General features: G+C 45.0%; 2 protein-coding genes across 5 annotated transcripts in view; one reads left to right on the forward strand and one right to left on the reverse strand.

The window, feature by feature from the left end:
* The window catches only part of LOC120023131 (T-lymphoma invasion and metastasis-inducing protein 2-like), a 75,341-nt gene extending 56,220 nt beyond the window's left edge, over positions 1-19,121 (forward strand). The window contains exons 15-25 of the mRNA XM_038967111.1: positions 1,262-1,330; positions 2,190-2,315; positions 2,800-2,908; positions 5,979-6,158; positions 6,244-6,362; positions 6,719-6,827; positions 7,189-7,247; positions 15,020-15,122; positions 15,240-15,327; positions 15,576-15,721; positions 16,513-19,121. Coding sequence (XP_038823039.1) covers positions 1,262-1,330; positions 2,190-2,315; positions 2,800-2,908; positions 5,979-6,158; positions 6,244-6,362; positions 6,719-6,827; positions 7,189-7,247; positions 15,020-15,122; positions 15,240-15,327; positions 15,576-15,721; positions 16,513-17,213 — 1,809 coding nt within the window. The 3' untranslated portion in view covers positions 17,214-19,121. The remainder of the gene's footprint in view (positions 1-1,261; positions 1,331-2,189; positions 2,316-2,799; positions 2,909-5,978; positions 6,159-6,243; positions 6,363-6,718; positions 6,828-7,188; positions 7,248-15,019; positions 15,123-15,239; positions 15,328-15,575; positions 15,722-16,512) is intronic.
* The window catches only part of LOC120023132 (dimethyladenosine transferase 1, mitochondrial-like), a 43,502-nt gene continuing 36,500 nt past the window's right edge, over positions 17,998-24,999 (reverse strand). For all 4 annotated transcript variants that reach the window (XM_038967112.1, XM_038967114.1, XM_038967115.1 and 1 more), the window contains exons 7-8: positions 21,161-21,288; positions 17,998-20,494 (exon numbers count right to left, since the gene is read on the reverse strand). In XM_038967112.1, the coding sequence (XP_038823040.1) occupies positions 20,248-20,494; positions 21,161-21,288 (375 nt within the window). In that variant the 3' untranslated portion in view covers positions 17,998-20,247. The remainder of the gene's footprint in view (positions 20,495-21,160; positions 21,289-24,999) is intronic.

Below are 24,999 nucleotides of genomic sequence, written 5' to 3' on the forward strand. Positions count from 1 at the left end.
ATATCTCCATTTTGGATAGATAATTCTTTGTTTGTTTAGTGTTTTTCCATTTTCGCAGAAGGGGTTAGCTCTCTCTCTCTACCCCCTCTACCCTATAGCTCGTGTCTCTACCCTTTCAATAACATTTCAATTAAATTCAAAGGGCTTTATTGGCATGGGAAACTTATGTTTACATTGCCAAAGCAAGTGAAATAGAAAATAAACATTACACTCACTATTTATTTTTACGAATATAGACATTTCAAATGTTATATTATTTGAACAGTGTTGTAACAATGTGAAAATAGTTGAAGTATTAAAGGGAAAGTAAATAAACAGATAAATATCGGTTGTATTTATGTGCAATGGTGTTTGTGCTCCTCTGGTTGTCCTTTTCTTGTGGCAACAGGTCACAAATCTTGCTGCTGTGGTGGTACACTGTGGTACTTCACCTAAAATATATGGGAGTTTATCAAGATTGGATTTGTTTTCAAATTCTTTGTGGGTCTGTGTAATGTAAGGGAAATATCTGTCTCTGGTCATACATTTGGCAGGAGGTTAAGAAGTGCAGCTCGGTTTTGTGGGCAGTGTGCACATAGGCAGACCTGGCTCTCAAGAGAAGACCGGCTATGCTCACTGTACATATTCAAAGCTTTCCTTAATTTTGCGTCAGTCACAGTGGTCAGGAATTCTTTCACTGTGTACTCTTTTTAGGGCCAAATAACATTCTATTATAGTTTTCATAGCTTTCTATTATAGCATTCTATTCATAGTTTTTTTGTTAATTCTTTCCAATGTGTCAAGTAATTATCATTTTCGTTTTCTCATGATCTCTCTCTCTAGTCTCTACGCTGTCTTTCTACCCTCTCTCTACCCTATCTATCGCTCTCCCTCTCTATCTCTCCGAGCGGTGGGTGGGGGATTTGTAGGAGGGAGGGAATGCCTTCCCAACGTCCTCTGCTGCTGCTGAAACCATCTGTCGGTGATGTGCTGCGTTGGCTGGGCGGCGGAGGCCGTAAATCAGCCTAATGAGTATATCTCCAGTGACGCCCTGATGGGCCGCAGCTCCATTAAAACACAGGGAGGGAGAAAGACAGAGATGAAGATGAAGGGAAATATAACGGAGTAGTTTTGGGCGGTTGGAGTAACTGTTGATACTGATACCACCCTATGATGCACTGGTGGTGTACTGTATACTGTACTGTATGTGTCATGAGAGTGGCATTGGTGTTGTCGGATTCACTAACCCACCTCTTGTCTGTCTTGTCTTTCCTTCCTACAGGACCTGAGTTGCCTCTTTGAGATCTACCTGAAGCCCTTGCAGAATGAAACCTTCCTCACTCTGGATGAGGTATTTAAAAAATATATATATATATTTAACCTTTATTTAACTAGGCAAGTCAGTTAGGAACAAATTCTTATTTACAATGATGGCCTACCCCCGGCCAAACCCTCCCCTAAGCCGGACGACACTGGGCCAATTGTAAAGGACCTCTGGATGAGGTAGAGGAGGGATGGGGTTGGTGGGATGGGTGGAGGGGAGGACGGGGGAGGTAATAGAGATGGAGAATTTTATGAGGTTGGTTCATGATGAAGATGGATAGTTTATTAGATTGGGGTGGTGGTGAGGTTAAATGACCTCTAGTAATGAACTCTCACAACCTCTTCTTATTTAGTCCCTTTCTGACATAGGCCCACATATTAGAAAGCGTGCGTAGGATTCTGTTTTATCTCCAATTGCATTGTTGTCTTCCATTGTTCACTCTTCTCACAGGTTGGGATTAGTCCTTGTGTGACTGTCCCTCCCTGTGAGCCCACAAGGCTATGGCTGGAGAATGCTGATGACCTTAGTGTAGCTTAAGTCCCACTTAGCTAGGGACATTGATGTAAACTGAGCCTAACCTCAGTCTCAGGACGACGCTCTCACAGGAGAGATCCATCGATACACACTGAGGAGTGGGGCTGATTAAACCGCCGTTAATGGACACTCCGACGTGTCTAGGTACACAGCGGAGGAGAGAGCAAGACACCCTGGATATCTTTTAATGAAGGTGTGGGAGAGCCAGGGAGTGGGAGATTGTATTAGAGATGGAAGGAAAGAGAGGCTGTTCCTAAGTGCCTCTCACACCTGAGACATTTGAGGTGGAGGTGAAGGAGTGACTGCCTGCTGCTAGGTTTTTGACCAGGCTCCTGTCTCTCCTTTCCTTCAGATGGATAGTCTGTTTGGCAGCCTGCCAGAGATGCTGGACTTCCAGAGGGTGTTCCTGCAGACGCTGGAGGAGAGGATCGCCTCTTCACCTGACTTCCGAACGCTGGAGACCCCTGAGCAGTTTAAGGTACGGTAGTTTGGAGTACACACACACACACGTGCCCCTTATGTTACAGCTGCCTCTGCCGTTACAGCTGCCTCTGCCAAACATCTCTTGCAGTATACACACTTGACATGAAACCGCATACTCACAGGCTTATTAACCAGTTAGCTATGATGTTCTGTCACACCTTGGGATATTCATTATTGAAGAGATGTCACAGGTTCACGCATGGATGATTTACTGCATCGACAAGGCAACGTGTGTGGCCTATTGATTTTGCGATGTTGACTTGGAGAATTGTATCTCCAAGTCAAAGAGCACTGTACTCAGGGGTTAGAGGGGGCGGGGCCTGGGGGATTTTAAACACTGTCCCATGGGAGGGAGGTGAGCGTGGTCAGGTCATGACTTCAAATGTTCTCTCCCATCCCTCTCTCTCTCTTTCTCGCTCTCTCTCTTGGCTGTGTCTGTCTCTTTTTCTCTCTCTTTCTCTCTCTCTCTGTGATTCCAGAAGCTTCTCTTCTCTCTGGGTGGATCCTTCCTGTACTACGCTGATCACTTCAAGCTCTACAGCGGTTTCTGTGCCAACCACATCAAGGTCCAGAAAGTCCTGGAGAGAGGTACGGGTCTCCCCTCTACCCTACGCTGTCCCCCCACCCCACACCTGTCCACAATACCCACTTGCACCTCCATGACATCATCCCCAGCACTCTATGTAAATATCATGGTTGACTGGGCTCCTACGGTCCAGCATCAACAAGGAACTTCAGTAAAATGTCTCTGAGAGGAGCTACTCGCTTCGTAAAAGTGATGTGATGCAATTCCACTTCAACTGCCTCTCTCCTTGTCTTAACTCTATCAATCTGGACTCCCTACATTCTCTTTCATATCAATTCAACTGTGAAAGGCGTCCCACTGTAAAACTGAAAGTGCCTAGGCTAGCTGAAGTCTCCCCCCATTGCGCTGCACAGCTGAAGCTGGTCTATAATGAGAGAGAGTATTAAACGCTGACGGGGACTGCTAGTAATTTTTGAGCGGCCCTGTATATATGATTGGATATAAACGTTGAACTGAATTTATTTCTATGGCCTCCTCCATTTTGGGCACACTGCCCAGCGCCGAATGAATTAAACAGAGTGGGAAAATTGCACCCTTGTGCCTCTTAAATTCCTCCCATTACAAGATTCTGTGCGGCATTCCTTGAAGCAGGTACCGAAATTGAGTTTTAATGGCACAGGGAGAATCTGGCAAGTGGTTTGGCCTTTTCCACAACAGTCTCTGAATCAGAATTAACTAGAGTAGGAAACAGCGGAGTAAACATGATAAATCACTACAGCACTACTGTTACAGGGGCGCAGTGCATTACAGCAGAACTCTGCAGCACAGCCTAGCACAGTGGAGCACAGCCTAGCACAGTGGAGCACAGCCTAGCACAGTGGAGCACAGCCTAGCACAGTGGAGCACAGCCTAGCACAGTGGAGCACAGCTGAATGCAGGCATTCACAGAGAATCTGTGGGTGTCTGTCAGCGGTTCTAGTAATTACGCGTTCTCGTTCTCCCTGGGTTCTCGCTGCACACACACTTTGCGTTCACTCGTTAATTGCCTGCCAATTACTGTGTGAAGTGTCAATGTGCCTGTCTGTCTGTGGCTCAGAGTGCTATAATGAATACTCTAATGGCCTCTCAATCCTTCCACACATAGTGAGACGAACAGCTAGGTGGCGAGGAATGTCAACACCTGACCTCCAGAAAGTCTTTCAATGTGTTACGGTGCTAGACCACACAGCACCCAATATTAGCATCCCTCCACTCTATACACTGTGAATGAAAATCACTGCAGTGATTCTTTTGAAACGGTGTCTTTTGAATGGTAGTGTTTTGAGTGGAGTGGAGTCTCATGTCGACACCATGTGTTACAGTATCTACAGTGCATTTGGAAAGTATTCAGACCCCTTGACTTTTTCCACATTTTGTTACAGCCGTATTCTAATATAGATTACATATTTTTTTCCCCCACCTCATCAACCTACACACAATACCCCATACTGACAAACCAAAAACAGCTTTTTAGAAATGTTTGCAAATGCATTAAAAATAATAAACTGAAATATCACATGTACGTAAGTATTCAGACCCTTTACTCAGTACTCTGTTGAAGCACCTTTGGCAGCGATTACAGCCTCGAGTCTTCTTGAGTATGACGCTACAAGCTTGGCACACCTGTATTTGGGGAGTTTCTCCCAAGCTCTGTCAGGTTGGATGGGGAGCGTCGCTGCACAGCTATTTTCAGGTCTCTCCAGAGATGTTCGATGGGGTTCAAGTCCGGGCTCTGGCTGGGCCACTGAGGGAAATTCAGAGACTTGTCCTGAAGCCACTCCTTCGTTGTCTTGGCTGTATGCTTAGGGTCGTTGTCCTGTTGTAAGGTGAACTTTCGCCCCGCTCTGAAACTGGTTTTCATCAGGGATCTATCTGTACTTTGCTCCGTTCATCGATCCTGAATAGTCTCCCAGTCTCTGCCGCTGAAAAACATTCCCACGGCATGATGTGGCTACCACCATGCTTCACTGTAGGGATGGTGCCAGATTTCCTCCAGACGTGAAGCTTGGCATTCAGGCCATAGAGTTCAATCTTGGTTTCATCAGACCAGAGAATCTTGTTTCTCATGGTCTGTGAATCCTTTAGGCAAACTCCAAGCAGGCTGTCGTGCCTTTTACTGAGGAGTGGCTTCCCTCTGGCCACTCTACCATAAAGGCCTGATTGGTGGAGTGCTGCAGAGATGGTTGTCCTTCTGGAAGGTTCTCCCATCTCCACAGAGGAACTCTGGAGCTCTGTCAGAGTGACCATCTGGTTCTTGGTCACCTCCCTGACCAACGCCCTTCGCCCCCGATTGCTCAGTTTGGACGGGCAGCCAGCTCTAGGAAGAGTCTTGGTGGTTCCAAACTTTTTGCTTTTGAGAATGCAGGCCACCATGTTCTTGGGGACCTTAAATGCTGCAGACATTTTTTGGTACCCTTACCCAGAGCTGTCTCGGCACAATCCTGTCTCGGAACTCTACAGACAATTCCTTTGACCTCATGGCTTAGTTTTTGCTCTGACAACTGTGGGACCTTATATAGACAGGTGTTTGCCTTTCCAAATCATGTCCAATCAATTGAATTTACCACAGATGGACTCCAATGAAGTTGTAGAAACATCTCAAGGATGATCAATGGAAACAGGATGCACCTGAGCTCAATTTCAAGTCTCATCGCAAAGGGTCTGAATACTCATTTAAGTAAGGTATCTGTTTTTTATTTTTAATACATTTGCTAACATTTCAAAAAACCTGTTGTTGCTTTGTCATTATGGGGTATTGTGTGTAGATTGATGAAGAAAAAAATATTTAATCCATTTTAGAATAAGGCTGTAACATAACAAAATGTGGAAAAAGTCAAGGGGTCTGAATACTTTCTGAATGCACTGTACATACCTGCAGTGTTGCCATTTTACTTCAGTGGTCATGCTAGGGTGAGAAGTAGCCTATACGGCCCCCCTGTGGACAAGTATTATTGCACCAAGATACCATGGTAGGTCTAATGCTAGCACCACCAAGCACAGTCCTCCAAGCTTGCTGCAGTATGAGAGATGTGATTGAAAGTACTGACATGTACAAGGCTTGGTAAAGTAAGTCTGTTTGTCTGTTGTCTACAGCGAAGACTGACCTGGCCTTTAAGGAGTTTCTGGATGCGAGGAACCCAACGAAGCAGCACTCGTCCACCCTGGAGTCCTACCTGATCAAACCAGTCCAGAGAGTGTTGAAATACCCTCTACTTCTCCGAGAGCTTGTGTCCCTCACTGACACAGACAGCGAGGAGCACTACCACCTCACAGGTACAGTGAAGATACACACACACACACACACACACACACACACACACACACAATAACCCTTCCCTCTCCTCTCCTGTATCCCCAGAGGCCCTGAAGGCCATGGAGAAGGTGGCCAGCCACATCAATGAGATGCAGAAGATCTATGAGGACTATGGCTCTGTGTTTGACCAGCTGGTGGCAGAGCAGAGTGGCCCTGAGAAGGAGGTAGCTATACTGTACCCTGCTGCTCTACCCTCTGCCTCTGTTACAGCAGCTTTCATCACACTCACTCATTATCTTTAATCTGGACACGTACTTAGGCTAAAACCAGCACAGCCTACGTTTGCTGCATAACCGTCAAGGTCAATTCAGTCTATTCAAGGGATCTTGGTGATATGTCTCTTACAGAAACTGGTTGGAAATAGCTAAGTTTCCCTGTAGATACTTCTTCCTATAGATACTCAACATACACCCCACATAGATAGCACTTGGTTGAGGTAGCTGAAGCTCCATTCCCTGTACAGATACAGTACTTAGTACGTCCCTCACACACTGTGGCCAATGGCTCTTCTCTCTCCCAGGTCACAGAGCTTTCCATGGGAGAATTCCTCATGCATTCCTCTGTCGTCTGGCTCAACCCCCATCTCTCGCTGGGCCGCATGAGAAAGGACCCCGACCTGACCGTGTTTGGTGAGTTGGAGAGACACTGGACTGCTACTGCAGCATTATGGGAAAGAGATTGCCTGGCCCCTGCCAGAGCCAGAGGCGGTTGGCAGTCTGTCTGCCTGGACTCCTATCAAATTCCATTTGAAATGCTGAGTCCACTGGCTTTAGACGAACGCATGTAAACACAACACACATTTAATGACTATCTATTAGATAAATGTATTGAATATTAATGGTACTGTTTAGTGTTACACCAGTATGATTTGGGGCTTTATGGATGTAGTGCCAATATGTTGTAAACTCAGATCGCTTCTGAGGGGACGGATTCCCTGTGTACATTCCCACAGTTGTGTTCATCCTCAGTGTTCATGTTGTTTCTCTTCAGTGTTCAAGAAGGCGGTGATACTCGTCTACAGGGAGAGCAACAAGCTCAAGAAGAAGATGGTGAGTCCTCTCTCTCTATCGCTTTCATTTACTTTTATACAGGGGTGAAGATTAGCCGGTATGGTCCGGTATGGCACCCCGGCAAAATAAATAGTGGGGGTACGCCGTACCGGTAAAACGTCACCCTATCATAATTAATACAACATGTCCAAAAAACTATAGGCCATTACACTATTATTTAACGTTACTGCATGTCAGCCGCATGGAAAAGGAGTGAATTGACTTGAAACTGGGTGGTATATGCTCCAAATTGATTTGTGGTTTGACCAGAATACTTACATTTTGCAAAGGCAGAGATGAGTGGCCCGACACCGAGGTGCACGTGGACGCAATTCAGGCTACAAGTGTAGGCCTAATGTCATTACAATACATGTAGGTGTTTTATAACAGAGGTCTCTTTCCATTCATCAAATGGAAGGTGCACAGTGTTGGGGTTGGATACTGGGAATATTTTCTGAGCGGATGAGCGTTCGCGGGAATCCTACAGAAGCCCCTTTTTGAAGTGATTGTTTGACAATCAGATGAAAACTTCATGACTGGTTGTGTTTCTGCCACATTAAAAGGCATAGACGGCGTGTCCATAAAGTTATCCCTAAAGTAAATTGAATTACATTTCCAAAATTATAATGCCAAATTAGCTTAGGCCTAATCCTGTGTCCTATCTATACAGACAAAATACAACCTTCAAAATAGGCTACTTCATCAGAAAGCATGATTTGGCCACAGAGGATCATTAGCTTAAAAAAAATTGCATAGCCTACAGTTGGAAGGGCCCGCATTTTGGGGAGCGTGCGCTGCAAATACCAAGTAAATGATTGTTGATTTGTGACTGTCAGTGAAAAGCAGAGACCCAGCCAGGCATATTGCAATATTTGAAAATGCAATCGCGGAAAAACTGTTTGGAAAGCTAATGGCTATTGCTGTAGAGATGACAACTAAAAGACAGACCATAGTTTTTTCATTATCAACTTAATTGAGAGTAGAGTAGAGGGCCTAGAGAGCTGCCCTGCGGTACACCATACTTTAAATGTTTGACATTAGAGAAGCTTCCATTAAAGAAAACCCTTTGAGTTCTATTAGATAGATAGCTCTGAATCCACGATATGGCAGAGGTTAAAAAGCCATAACACAAGTTTTTTCAACAACAGGTTATGGTCAATAATATCAAACGCTGCACTGAAGTTTAACAGTACAGCTCCCACAATTTTATTATCAATTTCTTTCAACCAATCATCAGTCATTTGTGTCAGTGCAGTACATGTTGACTGCCCTTCTCTATAAGCATGCTGAAAGTCTGTTGTTAATTTGTTTACAGAGAAATAGCATTGAATTTGATCAAACACAATTTTTCCCAAAGGTTTGCTAAGAGCTGGCAGCAAGCTTATAGGTCTTCTGTTAGAACCAGTAAAGGCCACTTTACCACTCTTGGGTAGCGGAATTACTTTGGCTTCCCTCCAGGCCTGAGGACAAAGACTTTCCTCTAGGCTCAGATAAAAAATATGACAGATAGGAGTGGCTATAGTCAGCCACCATCCTCTGTAGCTTTCCATCTAAGTTGTCAAAGCCAGGAGGTTTGTCATTATTGATCGATAACAATACATTTTCCACCCCTCCCACACTAACTTTACAAAATTCTAACTTGCAATGCTTTTCTTTCATTATTTGTTTTTTTATGCATGAATACAATTGCTCACTGTTCGTTGTTGGCATTTCCTGCCTCAGTTTGCCCACTTTGCCAATGAAATAATCATTAAAATAATTCCTAACATCAAATGGTTTTGTGATGAAAGATGGAGTTGAATTTGTCTTTCTGACCATAATTTCATTTAAAGTACTCCAAATCATTGATCTTGGCTTCATAGTACAGTTTCTTCTTTTTGTTGAGTTTAGTCACATAATTTCTCAATTTGTAGTAAGTCAGCCAATCAGATGTGCAGCCAGACTTATTAGCCACTCCTTTAGCCCCATCTCTTTCAACCATACAGGTTTTCAATTCCTCATCAATCCATGGAGCCTTAACAGTTCTAACAGTCAGTTTCTCAACAGGTGCATGTTTATCAATAATTAGAAGAAGCAATTTCATAAATTCCTCAAGTGCAGCGTCTGGATGATCCTCATTAATCACATCAGACCAACAAATATTTTTAACATCATCCACATAAGAGTCACAGCAAAAAATGTTTGTATGATCTCTTCTACACCATTATAGGCCTGGCTGTTGGAACTTTGGCTTTCCTAGATATAGCCACTATATTGTGATCACTGCATCCAATGGGTACGGATACAGCTTTAGAACAAAGTTCTACAGTATTAGTAAAAATGTGATCGATACATGTGGATGATCTTGTCCCTGTAGTGTTTGTAAACACCCTGGTGGGTCGATTAATAACCTGAACCAGATTACAGGCACTGGTTACAGTGAGAAGCTTCTTCTTGAGCGGACAGCTTGATGAAAACCAGTCAATATTCAGGTCCCCAAGAAAGTAGACCTCTCTGTTTACATCACATACAGTTGAAGTTGGAAGTTTACATACACTTAGGTTGGAGTCATTAAAAATCATTTTTCAACCAGTCCACAAATTTCTTGTTAACAAACTAGTTTTGGCAAGTCGGTTAGGACATCTACTTTGTGCATGTCACAAGTACTTTTTCCAACAATTGTTTACAGACAGATTATTTCACTTATAATTCACTGTATCACAATTCAATTTTGGTCAGAAGTTTACATACACTAAGTTGATTGTGCCTTTAAACAGCTTAGGAAATTCCAGAAAATTATGTCATGGCGTTTGAAGCTTCTGATAGTCTAATGGACATCATTTGAGTCAATTGGAGGTGTACCTGTGGATGTATTTAAAGGCCTACCTTCAAACTCTTGCTTGACATCATGGGAAAATCAAAAGAAATCAGCCAAGACCTTGTAGACCTCCAAGTCTGGTTCATCCTGGGGAGCAATTTCCAAATGCCTGAAGGTACCACGTTCATCTGTACAAACACCATGGGACCTCGCAGCCATCAGACCGCTCAGGAAGGAGATGCGTTCTGTCTCCTAGAGATTAATCTACATTGGTGTGAAAAGTGCAAATCAATCCCAGGACAACAGCAAAGGACCTTGTGAAGATGCTGGAGGAAACGGGTACAAAGGTATCTCTATCCACAGTAAAACGAGTCCTATATCGACATAACCTGAAAGGCCACTCAGCAAGGTAGAAGCCACTGCCCCCGAAACCGGCAATAAAAAGCCAGACTACGGTTTGCAACTGCACTTGGGGACAAAGATCGTACTTTTTGGAGAAATGTCCACTGGTCTGATGAAACAAAAATAGAACTGTTTGGCCATAATGACCATCGTTATGTTTGGTGGAAAAAGGAAGAGGCTTGCAAGCCGAAGAACACCATCCCATCCGTGAAGCACGGGGTGGCAGCATCATGTTGTGGGGGTGCTTTGCTGCAGGAGGGATTGGTGCACTTCACAAAATAGATGGCATCATGAGGTAGGAAAATTATGTGGATATATTGAAACAACATCTCAAGACATCAGTCAGGAAGTTAAAGCTTGGTCGCAAATGGGTCTTCCAAATGAACAATGACCACTAGCATACTTCCAAAGTTGTGGCAAAATGGTTTAAGGACAACAAAGTCAAGGTATTGGAGTGGCCATCACCTCAATCCTATAGAAGATTTGTGGGCAGAACTGAAAAAGCGTGTGTGCGCAAGGAGGCCTACAAACCTGATTCAGTTACTCCAGCTCTGTCAGGAGGAATGGGCCAAAACTTATTGTGGGAAGCTTGTGGAAGGCTACCTGAAACGTTTGACCCAAGTTAAACAATTTAAAGGAAATGCTACCAAATACTAATTGAGTGTATGTAAACTTCTGACCCACTGGGAATGTGATGAAATAAATAAAAGCTGAAATAAATCATTCTCTCTACTATTATTCTGACATTTCACATTCTTAAAATAAAGTGGTGATCCTAACTGACCTAAGACAGGGAATTTTTACTGGGATTAAATGTCAGGAATTGTGAAAAACTGAGTTTAAATGTATTTGGCAAAGGTGTATGTAAACTTCCGACTTCAACTGTACACTATCAAGCATTTCTCACACATATCATTTAGATACTGATTGTTAGCACTTGGTGGCCTATAGCAACACCCCAAAAGAAAAGGCTTTAGATGTGCCAAGTGAACCTGCAACCACAACACTTCAATAACACTTGACATAAGATCTTCTCTAAGCATTACAGGGATATGGCTCTGAATATATACAGCAACTCCTCCCCCATAAGCATTTCTGTATCTTCTATAGATGTTTTATCTTTGTATTGCTACTGCTGTATCATCAAATTAATTGTCTAAGTGAGTCTCAGAAATGGCTAATATGTTAATGTTATCTGATGTTAGCAAGTTATTGATTTCATAAACCTTATTTCTAAGACTACATATATGGGTTATTTTCAGCCCTTTCCTGGGAGGCTTATCAGAAATAGACATAATACTGAAAAGAGCAAACAAAGCAGAGTAGTTGTCAGAGTAGGCTACCCTGTTTATATATATATATACACTGCTCAAAAAAATAAAGGGAACACTTAAACAACACAATGTAACTCCAAGTCAATCATACTTCTGTGAAATCAAACTGTCCACTTAGGAAGCAACACTGATTGACAATAAATTTCACATGCTGTTGTGCAAATGGAATAGACAAAAGGTGGAAATTATAGGCAATTAGCAAGACACCCCCAATAAAGGAGTGATTCTGCAGGTGGTGACCACAGACCACTTCTCAGTTCCTATGCTTCCTGGCTGATGTTTTGGTCACTTTTGAATGCTGGTGGTGCTTTCACTCTAGTGGTAGCATGAGACGGAGTCTACAACCCACACAAGTGGCTCAGGTAGTGCAGCTCATCCAGGATGGCACATCAATGCGAGATGTGGCAAGAAGGTTTGCTGTGTCTGTCAGCGTAGTGTCCAGAGCATGGAGGTGCTACCAGGAGACAGGCCAGTACATCAGGAGACGTGGAGGAGGCCGTAGGAGGGCAACAACCCAGCAGCAGGACCGCTACCTCCGCCTTTGTGCAAGGAGGAGCAGGAGGAGTTCCACTTCTTTCAGCAAAAAACAAGAAACTGCAGTTGCAGTGGCTAAGGAATGAAAACACTGGACACTTGGAGAATTGGAAAAACATTGCCTGGTCTGATTAATCCTGGTTCCTGCGGACTCACGCTGATGGGAGGACTAGGGTATGGAGAAAACCACGAGTACATGTATCCATAATGCCATGTCAACATTGCAGGCTGGTGATGTGTTTTCATGGCACACATTGGGCCTCTTGATAAAAGTGGCACAAGATATCTGAACATCATTGCCAATCAGGTGCATCGCTTCATGGCAGCAGTGTATCCATCTGCAAATAGATTTTTTCAGCAGGATAATGCCCCATGCCAGAAGGCTAGGATTGTACAGGAATGGTTCCATGAACATGACAGTGAATTCAGCTTCCTGCATTGGCCTGTCCAGTCACCAGATCTCAATCCAATTGAGAATCTGTGGGATGAGATGGAACGAGCTAATCGAAGTAGAGATTTACTACCAGCCAATTTAACACAACTGTGGGAAGCATTGGAGTCAACATGAGCCAGCATCCTTCTTAGGGTTGAATGGCGGGAACCCGGTTACCGAGATTTACCAGGATTAATGGCCCAAAACGACTCAATTTTCCCAGGATAAATATCTGAGAGAAACCGGTAAATTTAAAATACATTATTTATATGATCAGCATGGCATGAAATGGAACTGTTTTTAAATTATATGCAATGTCTAAATCTGGCTTCTCTACGGCCTCTGCATGATGAATCAACGCTCAGGGTGGGGACAGACAGCCCATCTCAGTATGGAGCGCAGTTCACAATGCATGTAGACCTATCATCTCATGACAACTTTTTCTTGTTGCAGGTAGGCCTACATTTGCTACAGCAAAGTCTATGCTACAGTAATATAAAGACCGAATGAGTGTCTAATTTACCCATCTCCATCTGGCTTTAGGGGGTCACCTTATTTTTTAATTGTAAAGATTTTTTTAAATTGCAGCTGCAGAGTTTTAAAACAACCCAACACTCCAATATTGTTGCTTTAAATCAGCACTCTGTCTTTCTCCATCAACTCCATTCAAATGACATCCAAAATAGATCATCCTGTTCTAGATTGACATATAGCCCAATATTTAGATGTCCTACCTCTTTCAGGTAATAAATTAAATGCAGTATTAGCCTTATACTTAGTTAATTAATTATGGGTTATGCATAATGTGCTTCTAACTTGTAGCCTCTGTCTCTTGCGCAATAAGCAAGCACCTGTGTTCCAGTGGCCTCTCCTTAAAAAATGCTCCTTAGCTCTTGGAGTCCCATGCAGGAAAAGCTAGACTAGAATAGCTTGCTGGACATTTTTTATTCTAATAGACTATTCAAAGAGGGACTCAAGCTCTTGTTTGCTAAATGTTAAATACAGCAGCCAATAGAACTCACGGGTAGCTTGGAAGATGAGCGAACACGCGATGGCGGTAGGCTATAGCAGTTATTTATTCAGACCCATAACCATTCAATCTTTGTGAAGAGAAGTGAAAGCCTTCTTTATGCATCTAATTTTAGTCCTATATTATTCAAGGATGTCATTATAATGATGAAGATGAGGACAACAAAACGTATTTCATTTAACTGTTGAACGCGAAGAAGGAATTAAGCAACAATAGATAAGAGGTAGTCTCATAATATTTCCCCTAATGTTATTAAAGGTATATATTACTCAGTCTACTAATTATACAAATAGGACCTATTATATTTCAAAATTAAAATGGCATTTGCTAGCCTATACTTGTAACTTTGTAGGCCGTGTGGTTTGAAAGATGTTTGTAATTCCAGTCCATTATAATACAGTTCAACCTCAAAAAGATTAGCCTACTGGAGCTAGTTTCATTCATTTACCCAAGAGAGCATATAGCTAGTTACATCTAAGGGCTTTTCTGTTTTTCTGTTGTGTGTAATGTCCAGTAGCCTATATCATATATGTGTTTTCTGGCTTGGGCTCATTAAATGTCTTTAATGTAGGGCACATCAGGCTTGAATTTTCGATCAAAGCTCTAATCAAATCCAGGCAAGACTATATGCTTTATAAGGCTTTTGAATGACACTTCCGGTTTTGGCGGAAAATACCAGGTTACCCGGGAGAAAAGTGATTTATTCTCAGGATGGAACATTTTGAAAAATACCGTGAAAATATTCAACCATAATCCCTGTGGAATACTGTCGACACCTTGAGTCCATGCCATGACAATTTTAGGAAGGTGGAAGGTGTTCCTAATGTTTTGTACACTGTGTATATTATTAGCCTAAATTATGACTATCCAATCAGCCTACTATTCCTAATGTGATATCTTACATACGTGTGCAAATGCGAGAATGCATGAAATGCTTTATTATAAAGGTGCATTTTTATGGTGAAAATGTGCTTCCTGAACATGAAACCCACGCACCGCCTATGTTAAAAGGTATTGCATGTTAAAGTGATATGACAAATCTTTACTAGGCCCACAGACATCAGATATTAAATGAATAGGGACTCTATATGGAATTCTATGATTACACCTAGGCTATAAAAAAAACTACATTGTGCGAGCACTTTCATGTCCCGTACTGATAAGAAATGTACCTTCACCCCTGCTTTCATATGCCTTTGATGTCAATAGTGCCTAACATCTTTCTCGTGCGTGTGCGTGCAGACCGCCCCTCGCTTGGCGCACTCCCATGGAGACCTAGACCCCTTCAAGTTCCGCTGGCTCATCCCGCTCTCTGCACTGCAGGTCCGACTAGGCAACACTACAGGTAAGAGAGCAAGACACACACACATGCACATACCATCATGGCTCTCATTAACTATATAAGAGATCACATTCTCTTGGATATTGAGTCTTTTGAACTTCTCCAATCCCTTCTTCCTAGGAACTGAGACTACCTGCATCTGGGAGCTGATACATACCAAGTCTGAACTGGAGGGAAGGCCAGAGACTGTCTTCCAGCTGTGTAGCAGGTAAGAGAGAGCAGCAGTTCCGACTGGAGACTATGGATCTATAGCTCTGATCCTTGACTGCCTTCTACAAGGTCAGGGATGTGCATGGACTCTCTAGCCAATCAGTGGTCCATTGAGTGTCAGGGGAAAATGATCCCCAGCAGGACAGTACCCCCCCCCCCCCCCCCCCCTACTGTAGACTCACTGAGTGAATTAGCCCTTTTCTATCAGCGTATGGTATATAAAGATTCCCGCTGTCTCCTTCCCAGTGTCCCAGAGTGCAAAGTCAACATTATCAAGGTTATCCGCTCCATCCTTCGGGAAAACGTCAGGCGGAACATGCGCCCGGCCGAGAGGGGGTGTAAGGAGCGCCTCACGCCTCTACGCAGCACCCTGCCCTCCTCTGCCAGGATAGGTGAGTCCCATCCCTACCCTGTTTCAAAAAATCACTGCTTTGATTTCTATTTAAGTGATGATGCCCTGGAAGCCGGTGTTTGGAGGATATATTGGCACGGTGTTCGTCGAGGGCCGGAAAACTGTGCCATTATATCCTCCAAACACCGGCTTCCAGGGCATTATCACCTTTATACAACGGGTTACCAACATATTCAAATATTGATTGACATATTTTCATTAAAAAAGTTACTTTGAATAAATTCAACATACTATTTCATCGTTCCACAAGATATAGTTCCAACACAAATCTAGGGTTGCTACCCAAGCCGTTTGTTTTATCGGTTCGGTTGCCAGAGACGCGACCCAGTCGTTTAGCTAGAGATAGAATTTGAATATTGAAACAATGTTGCAAATGCCAGAGAGACAGACAGCAACATTTATACAAATCTCCGCTGTTGAAAACTAAATGCTAGTCTGAAAGAAATGTGATAATGTCTAGATGGTTTTTATAGTGGAGATCAAGTTTATAAAATGCTTGGCTGGGCTGATGAGACAGTGGATTGCGCTGTCAGATGGAACAGAGTAAATAGGCATTTTAACGTCATAGATTTAGCCGGTTGTAACTTGTGAAAGAGACACTGGCTGGAATGCGGTTTTAGCCAATCAGCATTCAGGATTAGACCCACACGTTGTATAACTTTAAATAACATGACCTTGACTTAAAGATTATAAACCCTCATTGTCCAGATATGAGTGAGTATATTGCTCAGTTAGCAGTTCTCTCACTCTCCCCCCTCCATCCCCCACCAGGTTCGACCAGAGCCACCTGGCTGTGTAAGCAGCCCATGCTGGATCTCCCCACCCCAACCAGCACACTGAAGCCTGGCCAGCCTGACTCTGACGAGGGCAGCCTGAGCAGCGGCACCCACAGCTCCTCTGGCGCTCCCCCAGCCAACGGTCCCACACAGCCGAAGACACTGCCCACCCGACAGGCCTGGTCCCGGGGCTCCCTGAGTAGCCAGCGCTCCTCTGTCTCTAGCTCTGTGAAGGAGTCAGACATCTTGAGTGATGAGGACGATGATGAGTTCAGTGAGTCTGGGGGGCGGCAGGAGGGGCAAGGGAGCTCCCCGACGAGCGCCATCGAGGCCCAGTTTCTCAGTCTGAGGCTGTCGGAGGAAGCAGCGTCCTCCCGGGCGCCGGCTCCCCGCGTGCAGCCAGAGGGAGCGGAGGTGGACACCCTGGAGAGCCCGCCCAAACTGGTTCAGGGCCACATCTGCCCCGTGAAGAGGAAAGGCAGCAGCAGCATGCGGCATAGCCAGGGGGCGCTACTGAGCCAACACAGCCGTTCCCTGGACAGCCAGACAGACGTGGCAGCGATGGACCTCAACGCTCTACTGGAGAGAGAGTTCAGTGTGCAGAGCCTCACCTCCGTGGTCAACGAAGACTGTTTCTACGACCCTACGGACTCCTCAGACACCACATACACTGGCAGTGCCCCCAACGCCTCGTAGGGTCAGACACAAGGAGAGGAAGAAGGACCAAACCTCTGCCCAGCCCCTGCTCCCTGCCTCAGGGCATGGGCAATCCTGGTTCTGTTCTGTCCTAGTCCCAGGGTATCACAGGGTTCTGTTGTGCCTCAGCTCTGAAGTTAAACTGTGTTCCTGTGAGCGCGTACAGTAGGCTGGTCGTTCCATGAGGGGGGGGGGGGGGGGGGGGGTGGTGTGTTTTATTTCACCTAATTTTAACATTGTCATGAAGAGCACATGTTCAAAAATGTACTATAGTAAGTGCCAAATAAAGTAACCGGGTTGACGATTATCTTAAATCAGACATAAATCCCCTTGTGACTGGGGAAATGGAAGCATGCTGTGTGCAACAGGGAGGGACAATTTAATGCAAGCTTCACAAAAAAATGTCAAATGTCTAGCCTGTCTATGAGGAACACGTTTAATGTGTTATGCTCGACCCACTCAGTTTTCCACCACAAATCACCAGAACTAGCTCACCTGCTTTTACACTTTTATTTGACTATTAGGTGTTTCTTTTGTACAAACTTGACTGGTACTGTATTTAAAAAGGAATAGTTTCACCATATTAAAACGAGAGTTCACTTCAAGTAACAGGGTCAATCTTAAAATGAGGGACAGACGTAAATGAATCACTAATCACATTAAATAATCCTCTTCAGAAATGACTGTCAAAGCAACAAATTAAGTAGGGCTTTACAATGGTGGTGAAACTTGGAGAAATGTAGTAGGTTAACATGTTTCTAGAAGTCATAAATGGTACACAGAGGGACATGTCAAAATGCATATTTATTGAATGTTCCATGTTGGGCACTTCATTTAATACAACAGACTTTTAAAATTCAATATTGGTGCACAATTTCTACTGAAAATATCAAAGGGACGCATTACGTGGAACGACCAAGGCAGATCCCACCTGCTTCATTATGCACAGGTGTAAAAGGACAGATGTTGGTTTTCCCCCTAGAGAGAGACGAGGTGACTGTTTCTGATCATGACTGCAATGAATCTGCCGAGCACTGATGCACAACGTAGCTCTGCCTCCACCCAGCGCTCTACTGTATATGCCTCACTCTGCCCAGCTCCAAGGGGCCATCTCAATTGGCTTCCTCCCCTCGTCTCCTTGATATAGGAGAGGTGAGTATAATTTTGATGGATAGACGTTGCTCTCATCAGTCAGAGGAAAGGAGATGAGGATGCCACTTGAGATTCGCCCTAAAAGCTTCACTAACTCAGACTTCCTGTAGGAAGTTAGGGCTATAGTTCAATCCGTATCGCCGGAAGTTCAGCGTTACGTGATTGAACTTTTTAAAGGGAATGTTCCCCTATTAGCGGAGACTGCATTCTGGGTAAATGTTGCATATGTCGGCTCAATCGGAAATTAAGCTTACGTTTCTATCACTCGGTCTGTGATGCTTTATCAATAGACTGAACAAAGGCCTTCATCTGAATCAACAGGACAGGATGAATGGACATAGATTTTATTGCGACTCTGCCTTGCTGTATTTTGTGCACTAAAGTACACTGTCTGCCTATATTTGAAACATCCTTTATTTGTTTATTTATTGATCTGCAAAATAAATATGGGGTTAAGGCTTGAATTGAAGAAAAAGTTTTTTCGCCCAATTAGATTTATTTTCAGTGTATTGAATGAGTATGGTTGTCATCCTCCAGCGTAGCACAGGCGTTGTCAAATAAAGCGGCATGATTTAATTGAAACCATGTGTTGTCAACTTGCCCTGTTTGCAGCTCCCATACCCGATACGTTTCTATGTACATATTTTTCCAGAATAGCTGTACTGTAAGTTAATTTGAATCTTTTATATTCTTACACATACTTGACATTTGTACAGGTAGATACGGCTGTGATTTGCAATAAATACAGTACCACAAGTAGTTTGGGTATATTTTTGTAAAGGTACTTGTTTTTTAGCCGTTGCATCTTGAAGCTACTGTTTGCCCTCCACTTTACCGCTTGTTTACCAATGAATGTGAAAAGCCCTTTTTCTCATGGACCTGTTTAATAAATAAACGTGATCTGTGAGCGCTTGTTTTATTTCAAAGCTGCCTCAGTCTGCCTTTAAGCTCATTTCATTGACAGCTAAAGCAAATGTTTGTTTTAGCTCCATCCCAAGGCTAAGCTGTCAGAAAAATGAAGAATCCTTGGACCAACGATCTAGGTAATTGACAGAAGCAGGAGGAAGAAATGTGCAACAAATAAAAAAAATAGCCAGGATTTTTATTTGTACACATCTGAGGATTGTACAGCACAAACAAATGAAACACTATTGTACTATCATCACTCACCCACAATGTTCATAACAGATGGCCAGCGTTTTATTTATAACAAGGCACACAGAGCCTCACCAAGAGCTGACAACTTTCCAACAGCACTTCCCTCCTCTCCAGTTAGTGAGAGGGAGGTGGAATGGCCTGAATAATGTCAACATGTTCTCATTCTCTAACTCTAAATGTTTCTGGACTCCATCTCCCAGAGGATGAGGTAAGAACCAGGGTATAATGCACGAGAGCTTGAAGCTCCCAGGTAGCCTAGAGTGTTGGTAACCGAAAGGCGATAGTTTGAGTTGCCGATCCGACAAGGTGAAAATCTGCCGCTGTGCCCTTGAGCAAGGCATGTAACCCTAAATTGCTCTAGGCTAACCCTACTCTCAGAAGGTGAATCATGCAAAAAAACATTTCCTTGAATGTGTAAAATATGACAATTTCTTTACAACTGGATTGGAGTGCCTGAGCTCAGTATGTGTTAGCTACACTAGCTGTTCCAGTTTGGACCGAGGCCCATAGTCTCTCCCGCCACAGCCCAGTGTTCAGTTCTCCCCTGTTGTTTCTATCCCATCTAAGATTCACGGTCTCCTCCAGGACTACAGTGAAATGGCGATTAAAAATGCATGCGTGTGCCAGGTGGAAATGTCAGGGCTAAGAGCAGTCCGTTGTCTCTCTCGTCACTAACAGAGACCATTAGGCATTCCTTCCACTCCGCCCTTTAAGCATCTCTCTGTCAGACTGGCTGCTGAGTACCATTAGAGCTGCTGCCCGGGCGTCTGTTAAGGTGTTTGAGTCGGAGTTCCTCTCTGAAGTCGTAGGTGAGGAGACCCTGGTTCTCAGAGCAGAGGTGGCTGTAGGCGTCTGCCAGGGCTCTGATGTCAGGGATGGAGAGCTCCGTGGGGCGCAGGGTGGGGTCCACGTCCGCCTCACGCATCATTACTTCCGCCAGCTCCAGCCGTTGCGCCTCCGGGAACAGCATTCTGGGAAAATAACACAGATATAGTCTCAGGTGGCTTCCTGTCCATCACGGCCAGTCAGGTCCAGACGGAATCTGCTGAGTTTTCAACAAATCATTTTCTAAATAAAAAAACAGACAAGTTCATTTAAATCAAACTAAATGCTGCCACAAAGAGCATAAATAAACAATGTTATTTTGATTAACTATGCAGACAAAGGTGTTAAAAAAAAAACGTCAGCGAAGAATCCATCGGACCGTACTGTAGATGGAAATAACTCCGGAAAATCCTTTCTATTCAGTTCTCAGACTAGACTTAGCTCCAGATGCCCTCACCAACGCCATGGGTTTTCACAGTTAGCATACAGAACAGCCACATCCCCAGTACAGATGCTTGCTTAGCGCCAGAGAGCTCATTCACAAGCTGTCTCTCCGCCCCCTGCAGGTACATCATTTATCATGCCTCGTCTTCCTATGACACCCCAATGACTCAGAACTGCTGCTCTCTTTTGTTCTCTGGGCCTCCTCACAGGCATGGGGGCGGCAGGGGAGAGGAGGAGTGAGAGAGCCATGAGCGGCTTTGTATAGAGCTGGTCAAGGATGAACAGAGTTCACTTAATGTGGAACGTAACAAAGAGAGAACTTGGAGTGTGTGAAGTAGGAGGAGGAGGGGGGTAGAAATATTACTTACTCGATTCCTTTGCGGCAGCGCTTCCTCCGGAATTGGAAGACGTTCCTGACTACTTTCTCCACCAGCTTAAAGGGCTTCTGGATCTGGGGCTGAACCAGCGGTGTGAAGTGTACCACCCCCACGTCCACCTACACACACAAGCAGCAGGGGTTCAAATAGATCTGTATGCAACACTGAATAGGATCCGCTCATTGTAGCAGAAAGAGTGGAGGAGAGGCAGAAGAGAGACAGGGTGGAGAGAGAGGGAAAGAGTGGAGGAGAGGCAGAAGAGAGACAGGGTGGAGAGAGGGAAAGAGTGGAGGAGAGGCAGAAGAGAGACAGGGTGGAGAGAGGGAAAGAGTGGAGGAGAGGCAGAAGAGACAGGGTGGAGAGAGAGGGAAAGAGAGTGGAGGAGAGGCGGTGGAAAGAGGGAAAGAGTGGAGGAGAGGCGGTGGAAAGAGGGAAAGAGTGGAGGAGAGGCAGAAGAGAGACAGGGTGGAGAGAGGGAAAGAGAGTGGAGGAGAGGCAGAAGAGAGACAGGGTGGAGAGAGAGGGAAAGAGTGGAGGAGAGGCAGAAGAGACAGGGTGGAGAGAGAGGGAAAGAGAGTGGAGGAGAGGAGGTGGAGAGAGGGAAAGAGTGGAGGAGAGGCAGAAGAGAGACAGGGTGGAGAGAGGGAAAGAGAGTGGAGGAGAGGCAGAAGAGAGACAGGTGGAGAGAGGGAAAGAGAATGGAGGAGAGGCAGAAGAGAGAGGGAAAGAGAATGGAGGAGAGGCAGAAGAGAGACAGGGTGGAGAGAGAGGGAAAGAGTGGAGGAGAGGCAGAAGAGAGTCAGGGTGGAGAGAGGGAAAGAGAGTGGAGGAGAGGCAGAAGAGAGTCAGGGTGGAGAGAGGGAAAGAGAGTGGAGGAGAGGAAACAGGGAAATGAAAAAAACAGGTGACGCAGCTTGAAATGGATGGCAAGCCAGTTCCGGTTGCCACAGTAACACCTGTGCAAAAGAGCAGAAAAAGCCAACCCTTTTCCTGTTATGCTGCCACTCAGCCGGCGACGTTCAATACCAGCGAGCCTGACGAGACACAAGGCGACACGTTCAAACGCACTTCTTAATACCTAGCCTTTCTCTCCATTGTTCCAGCGGCTAGCTGTACTGTAGCTTCAACCTCAGATGGATGGAGGAACCAGACAGGGGAACACAGCAGGCAGGGTCGGCCCAGCACACAGATCTTCCAAGGGGAGCGCTGGGCTAGTGGGAATCCTGGCTGTGGTTCCCCTCTCTAGCCGCCTCTCTCCCTCCCAATCCTCATGTCATAGCTAAGCTGATATGACAAACTGTTGAAGTAATTGTGCCAGACTCTGCAGTGCCTAGTCCTACTCAGTTCTCTCCTCCTCCCAAACTCCCCCCCTCTTCCTCACTTGCTCTATGCCTGTCTGAGGGTAATAAAGGGATTGAGCTCAGACTCGCAACAATCTTCTTTTGGTGGATCTGTGAATGTGCAGTAGGAAAGCAAAGCTTCCTCCCTCTCTCTTACATGAGGCTTCCAGGGGGGTCTAATGCAGATCAGGAGCCAGACATGAAGCACAGCCAGCCTGAGGAGTGGAGTGGAGCTATAGACCAATGACACGGCAGCGAGACACTGGGCAACAGAGCAGAGCGCTGTAGCCTACCTGGCTACCTGCTTTCACCTGGTAATATCCTTATTACTCTGGTGTGAGCACCGCTCAAGGGGACCACTGACTGACTGACCTACTCTGGGGACCAGCGCGGCTCACTTCTCTGTCCACGGGGAGAGGAGGTGCAGCCTGATACAGCCGAGGACACCACGACAGTGCCAGAAGGATACAGTCTGGACACATACAGATATTTACACAGGTATGTGAAAGGGGATACAGAGGATACAATACGAGGCAGATGGTACAGAGTGGATGGATAGAAAAGAAAAACCACACAGGTATGTGGGTGCTGGGGCGTTTCATTTACAGCACAGCTCTCCTGTTGAGACAACCTGCCCCCAGGAACAACCTCCCGCAGCATCTCTGCGTCTGTGTTGGTTGTGACTCACCCTACTCGATCTTGCTTTGTTATTCTGGGCTAGGGAAGGGGATGGGCAGGGTAATTGGGGGAGGAGAACTAAAGTGGTCCAAGGACGTGATGGAGGCTTTCTAATGAGCCATTTAAATTCTGTCCCTCCCGTGCCGTGCCGTGCTGCAGTGTCTGGCTGGGCTTGTAAACCAGGACTGCTATCTACTATCTCATCTGATCTACAGCTTTGTATGTTGCTGCCTGCCTGCCGCAGTGGTATGGGACACCACCGCTATACTGGAGCCTAGTTGTCAGAGCAGCCAGCTATATTGTAGACTATAGAGTACAGCTAACTCCTGGGCTGCTCACTTCACTATACAGTGCATTCGGAAAGTATTCAGACCCATCGAGTTTTTCCACATTTTCTTACGTTACAGCCTAATTCTAAAATGGATTAAATAAAACATTTTACTCATCAATCTACACGCAATACTCCATATTGGCAAAGCAAAAACCGGTTATTAGATTTTTTTGCAATTGATCCATTGATTTGAGGGCTCGAGTGGTGCAGCGGTCTAAGGCACTGCATCTCAGTGCAAGACACTCTGGTTCGATTCCAGGCTGTATCACAACCGGCCGTAATTGGGAGTCCCATAGGGTGGCGCACAATTGACCCAGAGTCATCCGGGTTTGGCCGGGGTAGACCGTCATTGTATATAAGAATTTGTTCTTAACTGACTTGCCTAGTTACATAAAGAATATATATAAAATCATCCTGGAGATGTTTCTACAACTTGGAGTCCACCTGTGGTAAGGTCCCACAGTTGACAGAGCATATCAGAGCAAAAACCAAGCTATGAGGTCAAAGGAATTGTCCGTAGAGCTCCGAGACAGGATTGTGTCAAGACACAGATCTGGTGAAGGGTACCAAAAAATGTCTGCAGCATTGAAGGTCCCCAAGAACACAGTGGCCTCCTCCATTCTTAAATTGAAGAAGTTTGGAACCAACAAGACTCTTCCTAGAGCTGGCCATCCGGACAAACTGAGCAATCGGGAGAAGGGCCTTGGTCAGGGAGGTGACCAAGAACCCAATGGTCACTCTGACAGAGCTCCAGAGTTCCTCTGTGGAGATGGAAAAACCATCCAGAAGGACAACCATCTCTGCAGCACTCCACCAATCAGGCATTTATGGTAGAGTGGCCAGACAGAAGCCACTCTTCAGTAAAAGGCACAAAAGCCCACTTGGAATTTTAAAAGGACTCTCAGACCGTGAGAAACAAGATTCTCTGGTCTGATGAAACCAAGATTTAACTCTTTGGGCTGGGACTGGGAGACTAGTCAGGATCAAGGGAAAGATGAACGGAGCAAAGTACAGAGAGATCCTTGATGAAAACCTGCTCCAGAGCACTCAGGACCTCAGACTCGGGCGAAGGTTCACCTTCCAACAGGACAACGGTCCTAAGCACACAGCCAAGACAACGCAGGAGTGGCTTCGGGACAAGTCTCTGAATGTCCTTGAGTGGTCCGGCCAGAGCCCGGACTTGAACCCGATCGAATATCTCTGGAGACCTGAAAATAGCTGTGCAGCGACACTCCCCATCCAACCTGACAGAGCTTGAGAGAATCTGCAGAGAAAAGGAGAAACTCGCCAAATACAGGTGTGCCAAGCTTGTAGCGTCATACCCAAGAATACTCAAGGCTGTAATCGCTGCCAAAGGTGCTTCAAAGTACTGAGTAAAGGGTCTGAATACTTATGTAAATGTGATTTGCAAAAAATAACTTTTTGCTTTTTCATTATGGGGTATTGTGTGTAGACTGATGAGGGGGAAAAAAACAATTTGA

This window comes from Salvelinus namaycush, chromosome 28, assembly GCF_016432855.1.
Source record: "Salvelinus namaycush isolate Seneca chromosome 28, SaNama_1.0, whole genome shotgun sequence".
In the NCBI taxonomy this organism is placed as follows: domain Eukaryota; kingdom Metazoa; phylum Chordata; class Actinopteri; order Salmoniformes; family Salmonidae; genus Salvelinus; species Salvelinus namaycush.